This window comes from Chamaea fasciata, unplaced genomic scaffold (genome assembly GCF_029207755.1).
Source record: "Chamaea fasciata isolate MVZ Bird 193981 ecotype frontalis unplaced genomic scaffold, bChaFas1.0.hap1 SCAF_4, whole genome shotgun sequence".
Classification (NCBI taxonomy): domain Eukaryota; kingdom Metazoa; phylum Chordata; class Aves; order Passeriformes; family Sylviidae; genus Chamaea; species Chamaea fasciata.
Genome location: NW_027094089.1, coordinates 45,618,898 through 45,645,607, shown reverse-complemented (window position 1 = coordinate 45,645,607; position 26,710 = coordinate 45,618,898). Strand labels below are relative to the sequence as shown.

Genomic DNA, 26,710 nt, shown 5'->3' with positions numbered 1-26,710 from the left:
TTTCTATCTACTTAAATAGTCAGGATTCTGGACAAAAAAGCAAGTTTTCTCATAGAACTTCAAATACTTCAGAGTATTAGTAGAGAACAACATCATCAGAGCACACATTTCACAAGAAATCTCTCAGGTGTAGGAGTTCTGCTATCACAGGTCTTTTGCAAAATCATATGTGCTTCAACATTACATAGTTCTGACACTTTTTTAAAAAGTAGGCTATCACAGGAAAAAAACTGCCAGTGACTCTCCACATCTCCTTTACTGCTTATAAACCTAATATAGCTACTATACACAGAAGTGTGTAACAGAACTATATTTTAGCACTTCTCCAGATAAGCTCTCAGTACAAACAGTTGTGAGTAAGTGGAGTGGCACAATTTATGGTACATCATTCCACTAAACTTGTGAAAGGCTATTTACCTGGCCATTATTCCACAAATTGCAATGAATATGAAAAGTTAAGCCTTTGGATCAACAAATCAGGCTTCTTCTCTTATCCTAGTATCTCCTTTCTTAGCCTAGGATTGTTGGGGGTTTTTTTTTGTCTATGTACATTATTGTTCACTGGACCAAATAAAAAGTCATTTTCTTGCACTTTCAGGAACTGTGTTTGTGAAAAATGCTGGACTACAAGCCTTGAAAACTGGATTCCTCATTCCACATATCATCTATATAAATTGCAAGAAAGCAAACCATTCTCTTTGTTAAAAGATCTGCCTCGCTACTTAACACTTGGACCTCTTGCAATTGCTGCCAGCAGAAAGTGATGACAAGGGGTAATTTCGGCAATGATATACTGTGTGGTCCTTACTTTGATTTTCACTAACTTTATTCCTTGGGGCAGCTGTAGCAAACAGACACAGGGAAGGCAAGACCACACTTAACCTATATCTGAGCATCATGTAACTATTCATCATTTACTGTGACAGAAGCACTGTACCTTGTCCTGAATGTAATAGACCATTTCAGGGAAGGAAGGCATCTGCTTCCCAGAACTCTCCTTTTCATTTTTTCCAGAAAATGTTCTCAGTACCCGCTGGGCTTCTCCATGTACCTCCTCCCGCCTTTCAGAAGAAAATGTGAGAAACAGACGTTATTAGCATAGAACAAACAGCCTTTAATAAGCAATAAGACATGTTGGGAAGCTGGGGGAGAGAGAAGTTTTTAAATGAGATGTGGGGGTTTTTTTAAAAGAAAGGGAGAAAAAATTTTCTACTACAACTTTGTTTATTTTAGAGACTGGAAAGAAAAAGGGATACTACTGAGTGGTCTTTGCAAAACTGGATGAGCTCACTTCCATTCCTTTTCCATCCTTCTATGTTCACCATCAGTTCCTGGTTCCCACATCCTTGGATTTCCTATCTGCTACTTCTCCCTATCACTTCTAATAGTCAAGCTTCAGTTGCTACCTACCAGGTTTATCATTATCTACTTAACAATAGATAACTACTCCTGAAACAGTGCTGATACTGCAATGACAGAGCTGGTTGTTGCAACTGATCTGTTTAGCTTTCCTTGATTACACAATAGCTACTCTCATCAAAAATTCAGTAATTAAAGTAAGTTGGAAAATCCCCCCCACAATTCATACTGCAGTAACAGAAAACCACAAAATGAAATGATTACTGTAATTTAACAAGTCACCTACTCCTAGCAGAGAGCGGCAATTCTCAAAGCTGCATACTCAACTCTCTGCAAATACAAGCTAAAAACAGACTGATAGAATTTGTCAGGAAAAAATAATTTCTGCACACTGTAAAAGTGATTTCAGTTAATGCATTTTTACTTTTGCAATTGCAACTGATCATTAATATGAAGTACTTTAGTGAGTGTAGTTCATCTGAAATAAGAAAAACAAGCTTCAGACTGTCACTGAGTGCAGGAACAGTTCTCCACGGGAATATCAAGAATGTGAAGTTTGATTTCCAAATTACCACATTTAATTCTGAGTTATTTCTGTGCAAACTTACACACACTCAGATACACATATTAATATTTAATCCAAATATATACTGAATGTACATACATGTGTGTGTGCATATGCATATATATATCTGAGAAAATAATTTATGAAGGAAAACAACTTACGGGTCTCCTGCAGCTAACAGGAGTAAGTATCTGGAAGGGATATGATCTGGAGGGAACACTGTACTAGCAAATTTTACAGCCACTTGACGTACTTGAACTTCAGGCTTAAAGGGAAAAGACACAAAAATAGGGTTGAATTTTAAATGACAGCAGTAACGACCTTCACTCACCACTTGTACATCATCAGTCATTTGTTTTGACCACTGGTACCAACATGATTCAAGAAGTCTAGATATTTTTGAGACACTACTCATGTTTACACTTCATATGGCAGGAAATAGGGCAAAGAAAAGCAAACTTCTCATATATACACAAGTAGGGAATTAAATGTTTAATTAAACACATGCACACTTTGGGGAATCATACTAATTCTTGAAAAACTGAATTGCTCCATCCAGGCAGTTTTGAAATTAAACTGACATGTATTATCTCTCCACAGAAAACAGATCTATGCTTAGAAGCAGCACAGCCAGATTTGGGAAGGAAACATCAGCTTAGGGTGGTCATTCTGTCTGTAAGGTACAGATAGTCTCAAAAAGGTACTGCCTGGAGATTAAGACTCCTAGAACAAAGGAGTTATCAGCATGAAAATTATCTCTTATGCTAGAAATACATACATCTCCAGAGTCAGCCTGAGTAGCCATGCAAACACAGAGCATACAACGCTCACTCCTTCTGAAAATTCAGACTTCTGGATAAACAAGGTACTCAAAGTATGAGTAAGTCAAGTCAGGTTTAGTCTAGACTAGTGTCTCAAGGCTGAGCTCCTGGAGAGGTTCACGGGTGCCTCATGTCAGATATCACACAATCTGCTGAAACCCCACTCAGAAGTGAATGATCCTTTCTACAAAACTCACAATGTACCCAAACGTTTCAGAAGACTGTCCTTGAAGCATCTACTTCTCAAAGTTTTCTAAGGAGAAAACTATGGGAAACACAGAATGCAATTGCAATGGATCTGGTTTTTAGCTAAACAGAATACAAATAGAGAACTGCAGCGTTACCTTCCTTGTGCTCACCAAGCCATGTTAAAAACATCAGAGCATACACACCCTGCCTTCTCCCAGACAGGCCAATACATTCAGTAAGAAAAGGAATATATGCTCCAGAAATACCTAACAGGAAGTGTCAGGAAACAAGAAGACAATTAATTGCTCTTTTTTTAAGGTATGTGATTTTGACTCCACTGAAAATACCTTTATTAAATAAGAAGCTACAAGAGCTTCCATCAGGGTACGCTGGGCTCCTTCCAAGTTACTATATGCTCCAACCATCATAGATAATGCCTCTTGAATGGCAAGCCTAGTATCAGCATCTTCCTGCAGTTAAAAAACCCAAGAATTTTTACTTTACAGTGTGCAGCGTCAAGAATTGAGCAAAATCAGAAGAAAACAATAATGATTTCCCAGAACCCCATCAGCACCCACCTTGCATAAGGCTTCAAAAAACTGCTGTACCAGCGCTATATCCTTGGTAAAGAGCTGAGGCATTCGGCTGAAACAAGATATTTTGGTCCATGAAGCTTTTTTTTTAATTGAAATGCTTCACACTTCATTGGTCTTCCCCTCATTCCAAATTTTAGGTGTCAAACAATTAGAGCCAGTACAGAAAGTTTGCCCTATCTTAGCCATATCCACCATTAAGCAGCATATTCTCCCTCTCTTAACACAGTTTGGAAAGTGAGACATTTTATGGACAACCACTTAGATCACCAGCACATAACTGAACAGACCACTTGCCTAGTGTCATGCACTCTGGTCTTTGCTCTACATTCCTTAAATTTGTGTTTCTCGCAATCCAGAATGCGGAACCATTTCTTAAATTCTGTGCTTAATTCATGAGCTGCCATTAATCACTGCTAGAGAAGCTATCAGCTAAAAACATATTTTTTTATTTATATCTCTGGAGCTGTCACAAGAAAAACGCTTTCCCCTGTACCATGCACTCAACTGCAAAATTGGCAGGTGGCATAAAGTTTGCTGCTGATAAATTAACTGATTACTCTGGAAAAGTTATTCAATGTCCCATTGCTTAAATGACGCTTCAGTTACCTGGAGAGCTTTCCAACTGCTGAATATGCCATTGATAGCAGTTTTGAATCCTTGAATAATAAAACAATATACAGAATTTAGCAAACCCAGAAATACATACAGGTTTATCTTTTATAAATAAACATTTACTTTAAATTCTGACTTCAAATTGCTCAAGCAGGCTTCCATGGAAAGAGAATCCTAAAATATAAAACATTTCTATCCAAGAATAAAAACATTACATAGAAACAGGGAGCACACTTCTGTCTAAGAAAAAGAGAAACTGCAACTTGTGGCAAAATGTAAATCTCTCTTCTGGTCTCAGCTAACTATATTTTAGCTCAAGACAAAGAAATAAGGAGATTCAGTGAGTATATGGAACAGTAGCAGAGGGACAGAAATGTTCCACTAAATCTGCAAAGCAGCTATAAAAAAAAGGAAGCTGCACAATGCATCCTGTGGATGACCAATACAGTACATATATACACAGGGGCTTACTTCCTACTTTTTCATTCCCTCCCCAATGGCAGGGTGTCCCACATATTCAAATGCCAACTCAGGCCAGAAGGTCACATTAAAAGTTCAAATGAAGCAGCAAGAAGTTCAAAGCTGCAGAAGAGGTGATATGCAACATGACCCTTTCTAAGGTACATGTAGGAGTATCATGGGGAATTTGACTTCTGAAATGGCACTGGAAACACCTCATCAGGCCAGACTGGCATTTGCAATTCTCTTTGGTAACACCCCATAGTAATACCATCCCTGGATAGACAGGATGGAATGTATAACAAGCAGGCCTATACAGATGCTTAACACAACGGGATAAACATCCAGAGTTAAGGTCCTTGTGAGCTGTCTTTATATTACTAATATTATTGTTTCCTGAGATTTTGCAATTGGTGCCCAAGCACGTGGTGTTAAATAACTGGAACAGTTTTCCTATATAGCATTTAAAAATATTTGCCTCTCTTCCAAAAAAAAAAAAAATCTTATAAGGTATCCTCTGGCAGCCTCTCAAGCAAACACCAAAAAAAGATACAACAGTTTCCATCATAAGTTTATTTATCTTTTGCTTGCATTCACATGAAGACTTACAGTAAAGAACTTTTCATCTTACCTCTTTGTATTCATTGATCAGCTTTGTAAGTCCATTTAAAAGCATTGGACCTAAGGGCTTTATTTTACTCTCTGGACAACTGCAATTAGAGAAACCAACAAAGTATTATCTTTTACATCTCTGAAAAGAATCTTCTCTAGTATCACTTCTTTCAATCGTGTTAAGATGAGAAATTACAATTTATTGTGTGCAAGCACAGACATACTGAGCTTTCAGGACTAAGTAAAAAAAAAACCCCTACTTTCTCTAAGTTTTAGTACTCATTATTTCAGTTATATCCTTATTAAACAGAGTGTTTTCTAGGCAAGTAGCCTAAAAACAGCCTAGGCACTGTGCTCTCTGAGCTACTTACATGATACAAATATGATGCACGAACTGCAAAGAGAGACTTCTCAGTTTTGCATTTGTGTTTGCACTGAAGAGTCCATCATATACCACCTGACCAAAAGGAAGGAGCAGATTAGAGAGTGTCTGGCTTCACTTTCAAAGATTTTCATTCCTCCTCTCCTTTAAGCACTATCATCAGTAACAATGCTTCCTACCTCTAAGTACTGGAGGAACTGTATCATCAAACTGATTAGGCAGTGTAACTCTGGAAAATAAGCATCACCTGAATGTTAGCTGGGAACATTTCTGCAGCTTGCCGGGATCGTAGAAGATGTGGAACTATCTTTAATTTAACACGGGTGCTGACTGACTCTCGTTTCATTTCTGGTTTCAGAACAGATCCCTGTCAGAAACAGAGATAAAATAGTACATCTTTGGACACCAGAAAATTACTTTCTGCAGCAAATCAGACACACTGGCACCGAGAAAAGAATTATTCAAATAGCATAAATATACAGTGAAAGCAGATATCAAAGGAAGTGATAGATTAAAGAAATACTTCTTTTAAATAAGATAAGACAACTAAAATTACTTCTTCAGCAATTAAGAAGATAGAGGACTCTGAAGGCAAATCTTACCTCCTTGGTTTTCAGTGGTATATCCCCAAGATACACTTTATACATTTTGTTGATGATAGCAGGATTGTTCCAGTCAATTAAACTGAAGAAAAAGACCACATTGAACACCAACACGCTATGATTCTGATCTTTGACTACTTCTTAAAATACAGCATTTTGTATCACATTCACCTTATTCCCAAAATTTACACAGAACTCCTCAGTTTGACTTCTAACCACTTTTCCCACATTCACATGATATATAATCCTAAAGAATGTAAACTAATTACACTTTAACAATTCCTGACAACATGATATCAAGTAATTTGTTAGAAACCTACATGCCCCCTTCTCTCCCACTGAAATAAGACATACAGATCACAGTAATATACCAGTTGAATATCAAATGGTAATTTGTGAAGTAGCACATATTTCTCATAAAAGACATTCAGCATTACATATTGCCCACAGCTATTTTTCTCTCTGGCAAAGAATATCAACTCAGAAGGAAAGATGAGACAAGCAGCAGAGACCAGCTTCCTTAACCAGGCTTCATCATTTAATAGAATCATCTCCCCTGTCATGACTGAGGTTCATGAACAGACTTCAGTTGCAGACGATTCCACATTACAAATCTGACTCCATGTTAAATACTCCTACAGAAGACACCTACACATTTCAAAGATGGGCCTGTCTTGCTCCAACCTCCTACATGAGCCAGCAAATCTCCCACTGTCCATGTCTCAGCAAACAGTATCAACAGCCATTACTCTGGCCTCTTGATGAGTTAAAGACAGAAGCAATGTCTTTAGATGCTGAAAGGTGAACTGCAGGTGAGCCAAAGTTTCAGTGATAATGACAACAGAGTTTGCCAAACTTTCTAGACTATGATCTGTTTCACAATTAGTCTCCTTTCCTTCCTAATAAATTAAATGAAAGCATACTTTTCTGGGAATCATTTACTAAAACCTTATTGACAATTGATAATCCACAGGGGCAACGTGGAAACCACCGTTATTCTTTGTGATTTGGTAAGAAAATGGCTCAAAAGTGATACCAAAAATGATCAAACTCACACAGTTAAAACTGTCAGCTCTGGAACAAAGTGGAATTTCCAGCTGCAACACTCCAAACCACACCATTCCCATCCCAGTGGGAACACATGGAGGCTTCGCAGATTTGTAGGGGACTTCAGCCTTCCTCCCCTCAAACACAGCCTCTCTGGAGCGCTACATTCATTGCAGCTAGCTGTTTCAAGAATACTAATACCATCTTTTCCAACCTTCCAGACCTTACCTTTGCTTGCTCTTTAGTTCAAGGTCTGCTGCAGTGGCAACACTGTGTCTTGTATCACTGGAGGCCACAACCAGGTGTACAACAGCTTCAAGTTCGGGCACTTGCTCAGCTTCAATGAACTTAACTATCCCCAGCTTACACTGCTCAACATCAGAGAAAAACAGTATTACTGACAAGAAAGTGGATGTTACAGTAACTGTAGCCACTCAGCTGTCTGAAATCATGGCTTCTGTTTGCTAAAGGAGAAGTTCACATGATCTCCATCTCTTAGCTCGCCTCCGGCCAAAGGCATCCGCAGCAAAGTACCAGTTATTACCATTACGGGATACTCTGTTACACCACTGCTAGAAAGGGATGCTTCAGAAACAGAAGACATTGTTGCAACCTTTGGGAGTAAAACACAACTGTAGGCTGCAGTTATGGCTGCTTCCTAATCACGTTCCTCCCTACCCCACCACTACAAAATTCCATAAGGCATCATGCAAAATGTCTCAATAAATTCCCTCAGGGCAACTAAAGACCTGGTCAGAATCAGTTACATATTTTCCCTCTGGCTCTCCATTCCTCCATCTGCAACTGTCCACATTAGCACCCACAGCTCACCAAGGACCAGCCCCACAGCCCTAAATACCTGTTCTAGCAGCTCTGGTGTCCACGGACTATCTCCAATTACCCTTTTGGCTGCATAAAAGCTCATCCCTGGAGGTGGCTGAGGGATTCCAGGACCTCCTGCGCTACTTGATGAAGACCCCTGGGCCGAGGGCATGTTTTGTCGACTTTGAGATTCATTCAATACAAACCTAAGCAAGCAGGGAAAGACATTTATTAGAGCCTTTTCCAATCCACATTACCAGCTGGATTAGATTCTGGAATTGAGAAAGACACATAACTTGTCCAACTTGATTATTTTTCTTTAGTTAATCCCATAACATAAGACAGAATTAGAGGCTCTGCTACCAATTATCCCAACATATTCTGCAAAAGCTGTAACAGTGTCATTGTAAATGAAAATAAACTTTAGAAAAGGGATTTCCAGAAAGAGTTCTTAGCTTACAAACAAGAAAAAAATTATCTCTTCTGTATTAGAAGTAAATACTCATGCAGTACTACATGCAAGAAACTCATGCTAAAATCTCCAATAACATTTGTATGATTTCTACTAAAAACACAAACCTAACAAGGGAAACAATGACGCAAATGCAACACAAGTGGCAGGAAACAAATCCTGATATTAAAAAAAAAAAAAAAGATACTGTCCTGGAAAACGGCAATTTTAGTACTGGGCAGGGAAGGAAAGCAAAGGAAAAAAAGAAGTTTACCCAGCCGGTTTTTTTTGTAAAACTGGCTAGTCTAGCTGCCCTGTGCTCACCTCCATGCTTTCATAAAAGCCACCCTACCTCTCCATGTATCGTTGGAAGCTGGCCAAATGGCCTCAAAATTGCAGTGCAGAGACCAGCATGAATTATTTTGCCCCAGCCAGCCTCCCCATTTTGCATTCAGCACTCAGGCAACAAAAAGAGGTAAACAACCTCAACAATAAAGATTCATTCCAAGTCTCATTAATTAAAACTTTAAACACTTTCTTATGAGCTTTAAATCCTACAGTTAAGCTTTCTGATTGCTTTATTGCACCTAACAGACCAAGTTCTAACAAGTATAAATTAGCTGTAATCCAGTGCAAACAGCTTCACCTCAAGGAGCAAGACTTTAAGAGACAGACATCCAGACCCACAGGCTAGCTCAAGACACTCTCTAGCACCTTCTGGAAATTAAATTAAAACCTTCACCTCCTACTTTCAGTGCCTCTGAGTATTTGCTCAGAGGTCTCTTCCAAACAAAATGATTCTGTGATTTAAAAACTCATGCTTGGCCAGTGTATTAAGCATGGAATGGAGTGAAGTCTCATTGGAAAGCCCAAGGACTTCATCTGTTGAAGTTACAGCCATGAATGAAGCTAAGAGCAATTAGCCTGGGCCAACTGAAGAGTGTGACTCATGGACAGAAGAAGAGGCATTTGAAACTATAAACTGCAAGATTCTATATATTCAAACAAAATGGAAGTGGGCCCAAAATTATCTGATGGGGAGCATGGCCTCCAACAAATCTACATGGAGAAAGACCATGTGCTTGCAATTTTAAACTCATTCCTTTAGGTTAATCCATTAAGGTGAGCAAGAGTTATGAGCTCAAAAAAATCATACTGGCACCAATCCTATGAGATTTTTATTGCCAGAAAAAATGGTAATGTGTTCTACCATCAAAATTATTTCTATTCTCTTTCAAAGCAAAAGCTCCTCTAGCAATACAAAGACACAGGAAAAACAGTCAGTGGAAAAAATATTTTGAGAAAATATTGAATTTAGACACTAGAAGGTTCCTACGAAGCAGTGATCAGTAAATTCAAGTTCGTCTGTGCATACTTCTTCCTTTCAAAAACAGTGTTCACACTAAGACAACATCATTGCAGTTTGAAAATTTTTCACCAGAAGACAGACAAAAGACAAATCTTGTTCAAATGTTCAACTCTGGAAAGTACAAGTTTTTAGAGATTATTCTTGCTTACGACCTCAGGGGAATAAGCCTTAAAATTCAATTGCAGAAAGATGAGCACACATTTTTGTCAGGCTTCTATTTGAAAGGGTTGCCTATTTAACAGGTAGTTCACAAGTCTCATAGTTTCACTTTGATCTCAAAATAGGTAAGGACAGAAATCTGTAAGACCTAATCAAGTAAAAAAGAGATGTTTTGTAAAATAAGGAATATGGGATCCTGTTCTTAAAATTATCAACTTCTCTTGTACTTTTCCACTGGTTTCATTCAAGCCAGGAAGCAACAGTGTACTTTAAATGAGTTTTCAAGGATGTAGTTTGTACTGTTTCACAAATAAAGAACATTTCAATTCTAGAGAAGACTGGTATCAACTCACCCATAAGGCATAAGAAGAACATCCAACATAAAGTCCAAAAGCAGCTGTACAGTCTTTGGTTTTTCAGCAAGATTAAACGGAGAAGCTGCTGCTTTCAGTGGTTCAGCAGGGTATTTCATGTGAAAAAGGGTTGGTATTAGAAGATGCATGAGGCTGAAAAACAATTACATTTACTGCAACCATTTAAAAAAAACATACCTGTTTGTTTATAACATACAAGAGAGAAACCTTTTACAACAAACCTCTTCCTCAATAGCAATTAACAAAAGTTAAACACATTCACAACCCAGTGGCCTCTATTTACAACCTGGGGTACTTAAAAATGGAAAGCAGAAGATATACTGGGATTTCTCCTTAACAAGGAACACATGTGCCTGCATGCATACAGACACTTGGAGAGATAAAGTTATTGTCTTTGACCAGATTTTTGGCAGTTTCATAATTATGTCACAAAAGACAGTCTAGGACTGTCTCAGCCGTAAGAAACACTGGCAAATACACTGGTTGTATACCAGTACAGCCAGATTTTCCGAAGGTCTCTTAACTCACATACTGGCATTTTCAACTGAAAAAAAACATGCTCCAAGTACTTTCACAATAATCTCATGAATGGAAGCAAGATTTTACTGCAAGACCTTTCAGTAATGTAATTTTAAAAATATTTTTACACCATCACAGTACGTAGAGTGAATGAAGACATGATTTTAATGACATTTTCCAATGTCAACACAGTGGAAACTCATCTCACTGTAGGTAAGAACCAGGCCCATCAGTAACAGTTTTCTAGAGGCTCTTAGTATACAGCAGTCCCCAACAGTCTTTCTGTCACATATTACAACTTAGCTAAAATTCCAATTTACTTGAAATACCATCTCTCAATTTAAAGAGGCCAATCTGAGACATCTATAACTACTCCTGCAGATGGTAAGAGGGTATCTACTGAAGCTCTGGCCTTAAGATGGAAACCAGAACTCGATGAAGTTGCATGGGGGATACGGACAGGCATTTCACTTCCATCATAATACAGATCCCTTATTGTATAGGGAGTCTGCTGCTGTCTATTCTTTGTATTATTACAGCATTAGACTCTAAGAATATTTTGTATCACCCAAATGACTGAATTACTGATCCAAGAACATCCTAAGTAATGAAGACAGCACTTAGAAAAAAAATCTTTAAACAACTGATACAAATTATTTTACTAAAATAATACCAACAAAATTCACCCCAAGAATAAATAGTTATACCTGTCTTGTTGCGGTTGAGGTTTCCCTTCCATTGCAGTCAGAAGGGTTGGAGCCAATTCACACTGTTTTTCCACAGGCAAACGGGGGTATCCCATCTTAACATAAATTATGGTAAAATTCTAAAAGGGTAGAAAAAGCACACAGTATTGATGCAATGGAAAAGAAGTGTGTGTTCCTTAACCTCTTCTTGTATGTTCTGTTACATAACTGGGTATTGCAAATGTATGTTTTGTAAGACCAATTTCTCAAGTCTAAGACTTATCAGACAGACAACCATTAAAGTGGAGACTCAGCAAGGACTACTCACAGCAGGTCTTGCTGGGCCTCTGCTTTAAAAGGTGGAAAAAAAAATGAAAAAACCTCACTCTGATTTGTCTTTTTCACTGCCAATTTCACCAAAAGCATCTGCAACTAAGCAACAGCTTAAGAGAAAGCAAATGTAATTATCTCTCTTACTTATTTCTGAAATGAAATAGAAAGTAATTTTGAATAAATACAAACTCAGCAGCATAGACAAAATATCTGTTGAAAACATGTTTCTAAATCACCTTATTTCAAAGCTGCACATGCAGTTAAGAGTGCAGTGACAATACAGTACAGCAGAACAATACTGAATACTGGACTATCTAACTGTTACATTGTTCACCTAAATCCAGCCAAGAACGGCAGCAGTAAGAGTTGTGTTCCATGACCCGGCTGAAAGAAGTGCCAAAGAGGAGTGCTGCAGTGGACTACATTACTTTGTAGATGACACTTGAGTTAAAATGCTATGAAGCCTTATGATGCAAAGCAATATATGTATCGCTGAGATACATGAATGCAAAGATGTTTTAGACAAGTCCAGGCAAATGCATAGTTCGTCAAGTATGTCTTTAAACAAGATGGTTCATTTTGCTCTACAAAACATATGCACTACAGAAGCCTTGGTCATTTCTAAAAAGTGAATTACAGATAATGCCACTTGCTTAGGACAACCTAAGATTGTCACCGCTGTTTAAAGTCTAAGTATTTCCCCAAACAATTCTAAGATGTTATATTTTTCATTTATGCTACACACAGGACTGAATAGTAAAACAAAAAGTACAAAGTTTCCCTATGATTTAATCACTTTTGTTACATGATGATGATTTGCAACAGACCTATTAAAACTGAAATATAAACTGTTTCACAATTTCATAAAAACATTTTTAAATTATTTTCATTTTTTAAATTAGATTGAATGAAATAATCTATGAAAGTTTCACCATCTATAAAATAACTTTTTTCACCTTGCTCAGCTAAGGTCCTGATCCTCAAACCACATAAATATACAGGTCCTCATATGTTCAAAGAGATAAAGGTGTTTTAAGTAAAAAAAGTAAATCTGATACTGCAGATATCAGGATACGGGTTGGTAGCTGCCTGAAAAATGCAGCGTCTACCAATGAACAGACCCTTTACAATACAAGCAATGACAATTCATGCAATCATGAAATATTAAGACTGTCAGTAATTTGAACAGCAAAATGCTTTATGAAAATAAGTTTCACCCACACCAGACTATAAAACTGAGTATAAAAAAATCTCTTAAAACATCAATCTCTTAATAATTACATACTTGCTAGGAAAACTGACAGAGATAAATACAGAAGCTTTAAAGAATATTCCGCTTGCTAAAGTAAAGCAGCAGTCTTGTAAGAACAGACACTCACAGTGACAAATGACACTGCAGAAGGATCTTGATATTGAACTAGCAATGTCTCTACTGGAAGCTGAATTTTTGGTCGACTTTTGATGCGCTTATTCAGATGAACCAGCAGCTCCATGACCTGACAGGAACAGAACAACAAAAAAAAAACCCTTGAAAGAACCACCATTAATGTTGCTACTTCGGAGTCCAACCATCAAGCTCAGTCCATTAGGCAGGCTTAGTGTAAGCAAACCAGATTTGCTTAGTATAAGCAAATCAGGCCTGATCAAACAGATTACTTAATCTGTAAGAAAAACAGCAGCCATCATGTACTATCTCATAAGTACTATATTGAAATCACATCACTGTTAGGACAAACACAGAAGTCCCAAACCATGCCACAATCGAATACATCCGTCAACAGAAATATCAGAAAGAGAGAATTACTAAAGATGACCAGTTCTCTCCACAGTTTGGTTACTATCTGTCAAAGCTGACTCTGGCTTGGAAATCTGCATTGCTGCTCTATACTGACCTGCAGAAAAACTCCAATTCACAGAACAGACCCCCCCCAAAAAAAAAACAAAACCCCACCCATAATAAAGTTACCAAATAAGTGTATAAGAACTGTTGGAAGTGCAACATTACAGAACTGAAATCCTTCAAACAAGAGGAGAAGCCAGCAGGAGGGCTGTGAATGTCAGGCAAAAGCAATGTGCAGTCCCACCTGGGCAGGCAGAGCCCCAGCAGCAATGCCAATGGGAACAGGCAGTTGCTCAACGGGAATGACCCAGAGCTCTGACAGACAGCACACAAAACTGGGGCCAGAGTGTGTTGAAACAAGAGAGGTGCACCACAGTATTCCCTTATGATCAAGACTATCAAACAGTGCTTGGGACCCAGAGGGTTTGTACAGTCTTTATCCTCAGAGGTTTTCCAAGACCCATCTCAATAAAATCTTCACCTTCATCCTGAACTGAACCTGCAATGGACTGTTTTAAATAGGAGAATGGACTAGAGACCTCCTAAGGTCCCCTGCAAGCTGAATTATCCCATGATTTTACAATCATATTAGGTAGTTCCTTGGCATCACCAACGTGCCATTTGTAAATCTCCTGATGGAGGTATTATAACTGAATGAAAGAAAGGCTACAATTTCTACTCTGGAACAATTATCCATTCTGAGAAATCACACCGAACATCTGCATCTTGCTTGCAAACTTTATCAGATTCTCAGAAAAGCTGGTGCAAAAAAATGGAAGTTAGATGGACGTTAGATAAAGTCATTCAGTTCCAGCAAAACCAGCCACAGCCAGCCCTAGATTCATGTTGACTTCAAGTAATTCAATCCAAAAAGCCAGGGTGTCACGTGCTTTCAAAGAATCATTGCCTTGGTCATAGTACACTGAAAATGCAGCTAAATTCCTGACACTGAAGCCCATAATGGAAACTGCAGAAGCATATGTACAGTGAGCTGCACAAGAGCAGCCTCTTAGACATCATCTTTACATCTGCTCCATGACTAGGTCTCAAACAAAATAATGTCCAGCTATAATCCAGAGAAACTGAAGAGCTGACTGCATGCACGTGACTAAACTCAGAGATTAACTAACAAACTAAGCAACACTGACAGCTACCAAATTGTGCTGCTATAAATTTATTGCAACCATTACAGACTCAGAGTAATTTAGAGAGGGAAAAAATCTGTCTGCACAGACCTCTCTGAGAAACAGTAGGAGGTACTAAGAACTCAAGAAACATGGTCAAATTACCAATGGTGGCTGGTAAAAAAAAGACATGGCTGGATTTGGGTATGTGTGAGGGCTCTGCTCATGTTCTGTTCCTCTAGTAATTAGTGTCAAAAAAGTGAGCTAAGGATCTCATCAATAATACTCTTCAGACCTGATTCAAGAACATGTCTGCACTTTTGACTTCTTCTGTTTTCGCAGGCCTCACATGGGATTCATTTAAAGTGACAAGAGTATCCAGTCTGGCACAAATGCTGACAGTGCAAAAACACTTCTTGGAGCTCATCTGAAGAAGCAGAGTGAATTCATCCTGGATTAGTTCTTTGTGTGACACCACTAGGATAACTGATTTTGTAGAAGACATCTTAGAGTAAAATTCAACCCATTTGTCAAACTGTGGTCTGAAAAGGGATTACTTCTTCACCCTAAATGGATTAAGAAGGTATAGGCATTACAAGCTTAACCCCACAGTTAAGACTACATCCTGAATCTGAAAATGTATGACGGCAATGAGTTCAAATTACTTAATGTTGCAGCAATAGTGACCTAATAGTCATAAAATTAAGGGCAGCAATAAAACCAGCAAAGGAATACATTAAGGCAACGGGAAGAAAAATGGAATTTAATTTCCCCTTTTTATTCTAGCAGTACAAGCACGACGACAAAGTTAGTCTGGGGAGTAAAAGTAAAATTAGAACATAATTAATCCTTTCAGTGTACTTGTGAACCAAATCACGCCTCTGAAGTTGGGTGAAAAAAGTCCTTGAACAACTGTAATGTTCTACACTTAGCAGTATACTCAAAACACACAAATTTCTTATTTGCTCATATCTCTACTATCAAAAGCTATACTGTCAATTCATATAAAATTAAATAAGTTTTTAAAGGATGGTTAACGATATTGGCACACTTTTTTTATTGCTGCTGGTGGTGGGTATATGGGTTTTTAACCACAACAATCACTGCAGGAGAGAGACATGACATAGGGTGTCAGTTCTGTCACTGGTAATAGGAGTCATTGGGTTAATAAAGAGTTTGCCCCCACTTTCCATTCTATTTAATTTCTTAGCTTTATTAGACCAGTTTTCCAATCACCTGAGAGCCCATGTTAAAAAACACGTTTTAGTTTTGCTTACATTGCCTTAACACGATTTAAGCCAGTGTTGAACAACAAGCACAATCTTAGTTATCCACCAGGCAAAATTAGCAATGGAAAGTTGGGTATTTGAAGAGGCAGTAGAATTTTAGCATTTAGCATCTTTTCCCACTACATTAAACAACATATAAGATCAAGAAAATTGACAAGCTGAGTTCCAAAGTAAGTAATGGAAAAGGGGAATGTGCACATGGAAGAAATTTACTTGCAGGTCATACACTACATAGCAAATGTTCACTGATACCAATTAGAATAAAACACTCACAGTTTACCCCTCACCTTTGTCTCTCAGATATATTGTTTTGCTATGTGAAAAACGGGAAATTTAAAAAAAATCAACACATACAGAGCCTTCTGTCTACAATTTGAATTTATTATGAAAACAAAATACTGAAAAAGTCAAATGCCCTTCACTGATATGGCAAAGGCAGAATTCAGGGTAAGCTACATGACTGCAATGAATTTCACAAATACCAAGAAGTACATGGAAGTGCTAAAAGTGCTATATTTTATTACTATCATCTGGTGTGGATGAAAATCAATAGTTTAAACACCTAAAAGGAAGAAGAAATAAATTTTATTTCATTATTGTTGAGGGTTAGGTTTGTTCCTTCTTTCTCTAAAGAATCTTTTTCCCCATAAGTTACCAAGAAGACCAAGTGTTGGATACTTGAGAGTACTTAACCGAAACAAAGAGGTGGACAAAGTTTGAAAGAGGAAATAACGCAAGACAGAGCTTGAGGCAGCTGCAGGCTGCTCTTTTTTCAGCGTTCGGGGGGGAGAGAACAGCTGGGCTGTTGCTGGCTAGAGAAGTTTCACTGTGGCCAAAGGGATTCAGTCCTAGGAAATCTTCTATCACCGGTTCGGCTTGAATCATGAGCCTTCTGTGTCACCCACGGGAGCTGAGCCAGCCCTGCCTCGCCTTCTTCTTCGGCGCTGCTCCTCTTGCTACAGTGTGACCCTGCACCCCCTGCGCTGCCGGGACATCCTGCCTCTGCCTGCCGGGACACTCTGCCATCCCAGCTACCAGCCCAGGACTTTCCACTGTTTCAGCTTGGTGCTCTGAGGATCCTGTAGGGGCACCGAAACCAAACTGCCCTGGGTTTTGTGAAACAAAGCCCTCAGGGTTCTCGGTACTGTTTTCTTTTGTCATTAATGCTGTAATTGTTTGAGGCTTTTTTGTTTGTTTGTTTCGTAATACATACTAGTAAAGAACTGCTACTCCTATTCCCAAATCTTTGCCTAAGAGCCTCTGATTGTAAATTTATAATTGGAAAAAAAAAAAAGAGGGGTAGTTTACACTCTCCATTCCAAAGGAAACTCCAGCTTTTACCCGGCAGATACCTGTCTTCCCAAACCAAGACAATTATTCACTCTAATGCAAAAACTATTAACTACTACTACAATACATGCTTAAGTAGGCTGTGTGATTTCAAGAGGCCTCTTAAAATTTTATTTTCAAAAGGCTAGTCCTCTCCATTTCCTGAATCTTCCAACACTCCAAAACAACTGACAACACATTCCAGCTTAGAGAAAAAAGTCATACAGAAATACCCTAAGAAATTTCACCAGCTGGTTAAATGCCTTTCTTCACAGCATCAAGCACACATGGTAAGTAAGTATTCAGAAGAACACCCCATCTGAGCTGGAGTATATGTCCTTCAGCACAGTGGAATGGCAGACATTCATGGATCCACTTTCACGTAATCACTCTTAGGGCCACATTGTGTGCAGAACTTTTGAGAAAAATCTGTGGTACAGTTTCTTGCAGGTTCTGAAATCTACTTATAAATGCAGTGACAGTATGATCATTTCCCTATTTCTACAAGACAGAGGAACTTATGAAGTTTCTTTTCCACCACTAGCCCCCAAAACTTCATCTGCACTTTGCTCCAAAACGTTACAGCCCACTCCTATTACTGGAACTAAAACCTAATGCAGGAAACTGAATTCCCCAGTTACATGTTAAATTCTACCACTAGAAATGCTTGGTCCTTACTCCTTATGCCTAATTACAGGCGAAACCCAAACAGTTTTGGTCATTCAAGTACATATTAAGGTACCTGAATAAATTCTGTGATAAAGCTGTCCTCTGTACCAGGGAACTGAATTTTTTCAGGCAGGAATCACAGTTCACCTTCAGAATTACTTGGTTCTTGCTCTTATTCCAGTTATTAGCCAAGTGAATGGCATCAATGAGTATGGCTACACGGTATTTTGTGCACAGAAGCAAGCTTGCTTCACAAGTGCCCTAAGTCAGGTGGAAGCTCAACAGCCCTGGGAGCCATGGCAACTGTCCCTACGGCAGTAAGCCTTGTTCCCAGGCTAACACAGAGCTAGTTGGCCCCAAGTGGAAACAAATACAGCCTCCACATATCTGCAAAGCCCATGCTGACACAAGCACTCATGGCTTTGTTTAAGCTCTAACAGGTATAATGAACCAATTCTCTATTATGGTAATGATAATTTTTCCTCAAAAAGTAATTTTCTCAACAGAGAACATCCAAGCATAGCAAATCATGCTACATCATGGGCATTTCCTTCTCCCTGATCAGGACAATGTATCTTTACCTTTTTGCGAACTCCTTCCTGTGTGCTGGACAGCTTGAGGAGAACAGGGGGTAGGAATTTGGAAATAATGTTCTGCAACTGTTCATCTGTTTCTGCATGGCCAAGACGCAAGAACACACGCTCCAGTTGATCTGCAATTAATTAAAAAAAAAAAAAAAAAAAAAGAAGAGAAACTGGTTGAAACTCAGAATTCCTGTAGCAAGAAAATTCCTTCTGAATATCCCCTAATGGACTTACAAGAAGCGCTGCACAATGTCATTAGAGTACTTATATCTCAACAGCAATTATCACAGATTTTTAACACTGAGAAAACTATTGATGGTAGAAACCAGCCTGATGGCTTCCAGTACCAGCCTTCACAAGTACATGGAGACCCCTCTTAGCAAAGACAAAAGCAATTAAGGCTGCCTTTGCATGTACAGTCCACACACCTGAAAGCACAAGAAACAAGCTAGAGTGAAAAATCAGTTTTTTGAAGCTCAAAGTGTTCCAGGGTGAATTTGATACTCACAGGTTAGGGTTACAGAAGTATTCATATGACATCTTGACATGGGCTAACCTGTCCAGCACCCGTTCACTGGGGCACTTAAGGTCTCACAGAAAATCTGAACAGATGTTGGATGAACCAGTTACTTGTTTGTAGCTGATCTATTTTCAAAAAGACAGCACTATCATCAACAGCAGTAAGAGCAGAAGCGTGAAATGTAGGACGTGCGGCTGTGATCCTATTATCACTCTACAAAGTGGCTGGAGTGTTTTAATTCACCTTCCTCTGGCCAGCTGATCTACTCCCCAAACTCAGAATGGAATGAACAAAAAATCATTTCACAAAAACAAATGACAACAAAATCTTCTGTCAATAGCTCAAGCACAAAGACTGAGGACCATTTGTTTTTATAAAAACAAGGTTAAAAGTCGTTACTTTAAGTGCCAGCATGCAGCTGCCCCAACAGCATTTCTGTCACACCAGAAACAAAGCAAAGCCTCCCCAGCAGCAATCCCAACAGCTGGACTGAGAAGAGTCCTCAAGCACAGGACCAGGAGTATCTGTTTTTCATCCTGCAGCAATGGAGCCCAGACCCACAGGTAGCAAGGAGACCTAATGCTTTTGAAGGGTTAAAGATCTTAAGACATCCTACAAGGAGGAAATCATTTCCCCAAAGACTAATATAAAGTGACCTATAGCAAGCTGAGATTAAAAGGAGACCAAGGAGAGGCCTCCTTCAGCAGAGGAGGATCATCAAGTTGACTGTTAAGGACTACAGTGGGGAAAAATAAGAAAAAAACACTGGGGCAGGGCAGCAGTAAAGACTGAGGTGAACAGATATGGTTAGAACCAAAGCAAACAAAAGGAATGTTGAAATGCAAATACAGCTCTAACCAGCAAACCTATGATGATTTAGCTTCAGAAGTGTTTACTGTCCTATTTTTAAAATCTGTGCTATCCCTGCACTCATAGCATCTTTCCTCCTCTGCCAGATGCAGATTAAACAAAAACATACCACTTCCAAGATTTCATTTTCTGCTGAGCAAATATGACAGGCAGCTGAACAGACAGAGGACAATGAAGTTTTATTGTCAAGGAAACTACAAGCCAAAACAATGCAGTTTATTTGTAATCTATAATATAAACTGAAGATACAAGTCAATGTCGTCTCAGAGCCACTCACTGTCAGCTAGTCAATGGCTTTATAACACTTATGTTTCATTTTTCTAAAAAAATCACGACATTTGATTTCTTTTCAACTTCCTTTTTGTGTCATCCTTCCCCTGCCCCTTCCATCCCAATAAGCCCCCATTCAAGGACCTCCCTGGTGTATCACTACCTCACAGGCAGTGAGAGTACTCAAACAATTAATAAAAACTATCAAATCTTTTTCCCCTTGGACCTAGAACTCCAGGAGAACACTGCAGATCCATCATCTTCAAGTAAGTCAACTGAGGAATTTTCTCAACATGTTCTTTCACATAGCAACAGACCAAAAACAATTGTAAGAAAACACAAGAGAAGTTGGTTCTAAAGCCATTTGTTGGTAGTCACTGGACTACACACACACTTTCTGAAAGGCAGGGAAAACACTTCATATGTGCACTCAGGAAAAGAAGCAATGCACTGAATTGCAAGCACCTGCCCCATTTCCAGCTTCCTTCATCATTCTCTTGTTTCAAGGAGCAACCACAATGGTGATAATGATAATAATAATAATAATATCAACAACAATAATAACAGAGATCAGAAGGACAAAAAGCTACCCCCTTCTTTTTGCTGCCTGTGAGATAAGTTTATTACTTTTCTCATATCTCTGCTGCAAAGTCAGTTAAGCCCTAATACTGTCATCAGGTATTTTTCCCTCAAGCATAACCATGACAAGACTCTTCAGCAAATTCAAGGATACTGGTGACCTGGATGTAGTTAAGAAACTGGTCAGGAGTTTGTCAGAACACTCTTCCATCATACTGATACAAGCTGTATCCATAGCAGTGGGACAGGAAAACAAAGAGCTACAAAACCTCTCAAGTATTGTACATCAAAAGTTTCCTCCACTGTTTTTATTCCACTAACAATTAAGACCATTTCTCAAGCTGACAGCATTCATTACGGGAATGCATAAACACTGGAGATTTAAAGCACCACACACAATGGTCCAGGAAAGTAACTGCGGAGAAGTATCTGGGTCTCAGATGCTGTATCCTGTCTTCATGTGTGCTGCAGACTTCCTGGCTGGCATGAGCAAAGTATCTTTCCCTCCTTCTTGTCTCTTCACAGCCTCCACTCAGCCTCAGCCAGCAAGCAGACCACTATGCACCAGACATCAAACCAAGAGTGTCTTCTCACAACTGGTCTCAATTCCCCACATCATGCATTTCCGAAGTTTTTAAGTATAAAGCTAAAATCTTCTCCATCTGACCTTACAGCCCTTACTGCCAACTGAAAAACTACACAATTGCAATTTCAGGAGCTTATCTGATAGTAGAAATAAGTAAAACAAGATGTCCAACTTGCTTTACTACATACCAAGGAGGGTGGGAGGGGGACAGAAAGGACAAAAACTGTTTGGAAAAAGCCTTAGCAACTGGAAAACAATCTTAGAAGCATCATGTGTGCCACAGCTATGAAGCTGGCATTTTACTGTGGATTAAAAAACACAACACAACCAAGAATAAGGTGCATGAGTAAAAAAATCAATAAGTAGTTATACTTTTAAAATACATACCACTAAGTCCATGCAGGATTTGAAGCAGTTATTCAGGTATTTTCACACAATCACTTCTTTTCATGCTGCTGTGTAATACTTTCACAAAAAATGCCAATTTTATGGCCCTTTCTTGAGGAAATAAAAGGTGTTTACAAGAAGGCAAAGATAAATATGGAGAACCAAACAAAAGGCATTGCATATGAAGACAACATTTCCTTTCATTGTATGTAAAAGAAACAAAGGGGCAGAAAAACAAGATTTATCTTTGTATCCTTATTTCTAACACCAGTGTCTAATCTGTGTAAATTGACATGGTGTATTTGGAATCTGCAATTCCCAAGTTACCATGGCAATGCAGCTACCTATCTGTGAGAAAACGCATGCTTCACTTCTGGTTCTTTCCAACCTCCATTTAAGACTACAAGGAGAAATACAGGTTTCCACACTTAACAATCTCAAGAAGACAAAAAAGAAAGGAATCACTTTCAAAACGCAGATAATGGATACAAATTCTACAAAAAAGCTACACTGACAATGAGACACTAACTTCCAACTCCTGCAATACCACCAATAGAAGGGTCAGAGTTTTTTGAAGTTTTGTTACTTCAGAACTGACCTTGTGGTCATACAAGGTAACAGTAAAACCCCATGGCCTGCCCACAGACAAAACACGCCCTTACCTTCAGTTTGGTAAATACTGACATGGAGCCTGTCAAAGAGAACTGAGAGACACAAAAAGAATAAAAATATGGATAACCAGTGAAATAGCTACCTCAATACAGCCAAGAATACAAAGTTTACCCTCATTATTTAAAAAAAAAAAAAAAAAAGAAGAAAAAAAAAAGAAAAAAAAAGCCTGGCTTTACTGAGGTAGCTATGCCACTGTTTATCTGTACTTTTATCACAGAAATCTCTCAGTTCAGCCAAGCACAGTTCCATTTCAAATCAGCTACCTCTGACATTTATGGATATTATGTACAGCACACCAGTTATTCCAAACAGATCTCTCAGCAATGTGCATTTGTGTACCAGAGTATCAAGTAAAACACACCCCCTTCCTTTTATGAAAACTGACTCAAGGAACTGCTGGGGCTAGGACATGTCAAACTAGCTGTACTTCATAGTTTGACTGTTAACCACAAAACATCTGTGGAACTAAAAAGAGTGCCTGAGACACTCTGCAAAACAGAGCAGATCTGTGCATGAAGTCCGAATTTACCTTCACTTTTTTGAGAACTATCAGTTTGACAGATTGGTGGAACTGCTACTTGTAATTTCTACAATCGTTTCAGTAAATCAGACAGAAATCCCTGAAATCCTCCCCTATTACCTGAACTCTGTAGAACCATTACATGCACAAGCATCCCCCCACACTTACTCCAAAGGGCCCTACATCATAGAGAGTCCTGGGCACAACAGCATTGCAACTTCACCTCCGGGATGGCAGAGGTGGTTTTAGGGGCAGGTTCCTGCTAAAGCAAAAGCTCTAACACACCCTTTTGTCTCTCTAGAACTAAACAACTGCTTCTGCATTATTCTACATGCAGAAGAAAGAATAAAGTTCTCATCTGCCGTGCAACTACTAAAATAGGAGTCAAATTCTTGTTCAAATGTTATTAGACTCTGGGAGAAAATATGTATAGTACGATTATAGCAGCAAACAGTGAGTCAGGATTTGCTGGTGCTATTCCTGTCTCTATCAGTAACCCACTGTGTGCCTGCAACCAAAAACCTTAAATGGACTACTTGTACAACCACGCCAGTCACCAGGCTGTTTTACATGATTTGACTGGACAAGGCTGGGAAGGCCTGTTGGAGGGGGGATATTATTGTTATGTATTATGGGTTTTTTCCCATCTTATTCTTTCATTTTATAGAAAAGCTTGTGTAAAAGCTTGAATAGTACACCAGAGCCCAAATAATTTGCAATATGCCAGACACAGGTTCTCCATTTGAATGGATGACTACTATTATTTGAGGTTAACCTAGCTCTCTTGCAACTGAACTCTTATGGCTTTAGGGCAAATTTACTGATTTTGCATTAATTTTTAAACTGTCGTATCTTATGCTGTCTTCAAATGCAGCATAAGATATGCTGCTGTCCTCTAAAATGAGAAGCATCCCTTACACAGGATTTACACAGAGTTTCTGTGTTTGACTGGGGCTATAGATGAAAGCTTCCGACAGCCATGTGAATATAAAGCAAGGAGAACCTAGTTTTTCAATCTAAAACTGATGGTAATTATTCTCGTTGTTTCAGGACTAGTCATCATCCTATAAAAGAAAGGATTTCTTTCCAAATATGCTGAAATTTAACTATTTGAATGTATTAAAAGACAGTAAGCCCACATGGAGGCTTTGTTTCTCTCTCTACATGAAGTTACTCTTTTTTTCATTAGCTTTAATTAATTTTTGTTTAAGATTACAGTACTTTCTATTCAGTGAGAGAGTGGTACCACAAAACACCCAAACTAAACAAAAAAAAATCCAAAAAGAGATTCCTCCCCCCACCCAAAGAAAAAAGTTTTCTAAACAATCCAATAGAACTCCCTCATTTTTGAAGGATGCAGTGGTCAAACAACCTGAATGACATAATGTAGTTATTAATCTCAGTCTAGGGACATTTGTCTTTTTCTCCCAGCTTAAGAGAAAGGGCTGTGTAGCAATAGGCACGTGGTCAACGACTAATTTTTTGCAGGATCAGATTTGGAGCCTGGAAAGCTAGATTACATACAGATAAAAGCCAAGGAGTTACAAAGAAGAGATCTCACACCGACTGGTTTCACCAAGGGGATTCACATTAGCACTGTAAAACTAACAACAGAATCTCTTGGATGACAGCAGCAGTGAAAGCAGTGAGTGATGACAATCCTTACATCAATTTATCCCAGTTGTCAACAGAAAATACAGATCGGCATTTGGGTCCTCCAGTTCTAGGATCAGTACAAGATCAAGATTCTTCTCTACTCCACCACAGAGCCTTGACTACATTAGGGACATCCCTACCACTATCATATCATTTAGCCTAGTTCCAGTAACACCCAACAAAGAGCAGAATCAGGATGCCGTCTACACAGAAGCTCACAATTAAAAAACAAAACAACAAACGAAGAAACAGCACACAGAAATTCTTTAGTACTGAAAGCCAATAGTGCTCAAATATGCTCAAAGTATTTCTTCTGCCCTTCCTCTCTGACGACTGCCACGTACTATTTCAGGGCCACCAAAGGCCCTCTCATTTGGCTGAGTCATATGCTATCTCGCTATTAACTCTTCACAGATAAGAACCAGCCTTATGCCAGGCCAGGAAAAGCAAGGGAAGAAGAAACACCTTTTTTTGACGTCCCATAAGCTTCTCCAAAGGAGCAGCTGATCGTGCGCTTTCTCAGAGTCTCTGAGAAAGGGTTTTGGAGGCGACAAGAAGGCAGGGCCGAGCTCCGCCGTCTCGAATGCTCGGCGGCAGCGGCACCTCCGGTCATGCGCCGAGCGCCGCAGGGCCGGCCGCGATGCGCTCCGGTACCGACCACCCGGCACAGCACCCCGGGGCGCTGGGGGGAGCCGCCCCTGGACGCGCCGGCCTGCGTTGTGTTCGCACGGCTGCTGTGGTTCAAACACGGCGGTCGCACAACGCAGGGCGAGAGCACCGACGGGCAGAGGCGCTGCCGCTTGTGGCCGTCCAGGAGCGGCGGGAGAAGGCCGCTCCCCCTGCGCCGGGGGTCCTGGCGATCCCAGGCTACCTTCCCGGCCAGGAGCCGCCGCCACCTCCCCGCAAGGTCACGCAGCCGGCGTGTCCGCGGAGGGGCCACGGATGCGGGAGGTGCCGCTGCTCCCGGTTTCCGCTTCCCGAGATGGCCTCCCAGGGCCGGTCCGGCCCCGCTGCCGTCACCGCCCGGCCGGGCCCCACCACAGAGGAGACACGCTGCGGGGAAACCCCGGGTCGCCGCCCACCCGCCAGCCCCCACTGCGAGTCCCTGCGCCGCGAGCACTTACTGAGCTCGTCCTGGGCGGCCGCGGCCATGTTGCCGGCTGGGGAAGGAGGAGAGGCGACGTGAGACGCTCCGCGCCTCCCACCCCTCTCCGGCACCGGGCCGGCAGCCGCCTCTTTCCTCCTCCCTCTCCACCTCTTCCACCCCCTTCTCCTCCTCGTCCTGCTCCCTGCGGCTCTCCTCCACAGTGGCAGCGCCCGCTCTTCTGTTACTGCCAGTTTATATTTAGGGAGAGCCGCCGTCCCCACCGCCCGCCTCCGTCGCGTACACGGCCCGGCCCCGACGCCGCCCCGCCCGGCGGGCCCCGAGGAGGAGGTTTACGCGGGCAGCACTGACCGGAGTCCGCGCTGACCTCCATGGCGGCCACGCCGACTCCGAACTCGGCACGGTGGCGCAGGGCCGGGACGGGAGCGGCATGGGGCGCCCCCGCGCGGCTGTGGGTGAGCTAGCAGGGGGAGGGCGGTGAGCCCCGCCCACAGGCGAGCACGGCCCCGCCTACTAACCACATGGTCACGCCCCCCCCACCACCGGCGCTGCAGAGCCTCTATTCCAAAGCCATTTCCCGAAAGGGATAAAGCTGCTCCGTAGAAATCCTCGCCTGCCGTTCTGGGGTTGCTCAGAGAGACCACCACACTGCGTCTTTCTCCCAAACTCTGCGATGCCATACGTGATCTCTTCAAGGAGCATGTTGGCAAGATGCCACAGCTGAGGCGTCGCTGGGGCACCTCTGGAAGTAGA

The 26,710-nt window shown here is 40.4% G+C and overlaps 1 protein-coding gene across 4 annotated transcripts in view; it reads right to left on the bottom strand.

The window, feature by feature from the left end:
- Window positions 1-26,388, bottom strand: part of ECPAS (Ecm29 proteasome adaptor and scaffold) — a 61,295-nt gene extending 34,907 nt beyond the window's left edge. For 2 of the 4 annotated variants that reach the window (XM_066181439.1, XM_066181441.1), the window contains exons 1-16: window positions 25,977-26,265; window positions 18,790-18,920; window positions 13,337-13,453; window positions 11,646-11,764; window positions 10,399-10,551; window positions 8,104-8,272; window positions 7,473-7,612; window positions 6,198-6,279; window positions 5,843-5,962; window positions 5,585-5,670; window positions 5,233-5,311; window positions 4,137-4,186; window positions 3,513-3,579; window positions 3,282-3,404; window positions 2,086-2,189; window positions 938-1,061 (exon numbers count right to left, since the gene is read on the bottom strand). In XM_066181439.1, the coding sequence (XP_066037536.1) occupies window positions 938-1,061; window positions 2,086-2,189; window positions 3,282-3,404; window positions 3,513-3,579; window positions 4,137-4,186; window positions 5,233-5,311; window positions 5,585-5,670; window positions 5,843-5,962; window positions 6,198-6,279; window positions 7,473-7,612; window positions 8,104-8,272; window positions 10,399-10,551; window positions 11,646-11,764; window positions 13,337-13,453; window positions 18,790-18,920; window positions 25,977-26,004 (1,692 nt within the window). In that variant the 5' untranslated portion in view covers window positions 26,005-26,265. Of the gene's footprint in view, window positions 1-937; window positions 1,062-2,085; window positions 2,190-3,281; window positions 3,405-3,512; window positions 3,580-4,136; window positions 4,187-5,232; window positions 5,312-5,584; window positions 5,671-5,842; window positions 5,963-6,197; window positions 6,280-7,472; window positions 7,613-8,103; window positions 8,273-10,398; window positions 10,552-11,645; window positions 11,765-13,336; window positions 13,454-18,789; window positions 18,921-25,976; window positions 26,266-26,308 lie in introns of those variants that run through there. The other 2 variants (XM_066181440.1, XM_066181442.1) reach the window with 2 other exon arrangements.
- Between the last annotated feature and the right edge of the window lie 322 nt (window positions 26,389-26,710).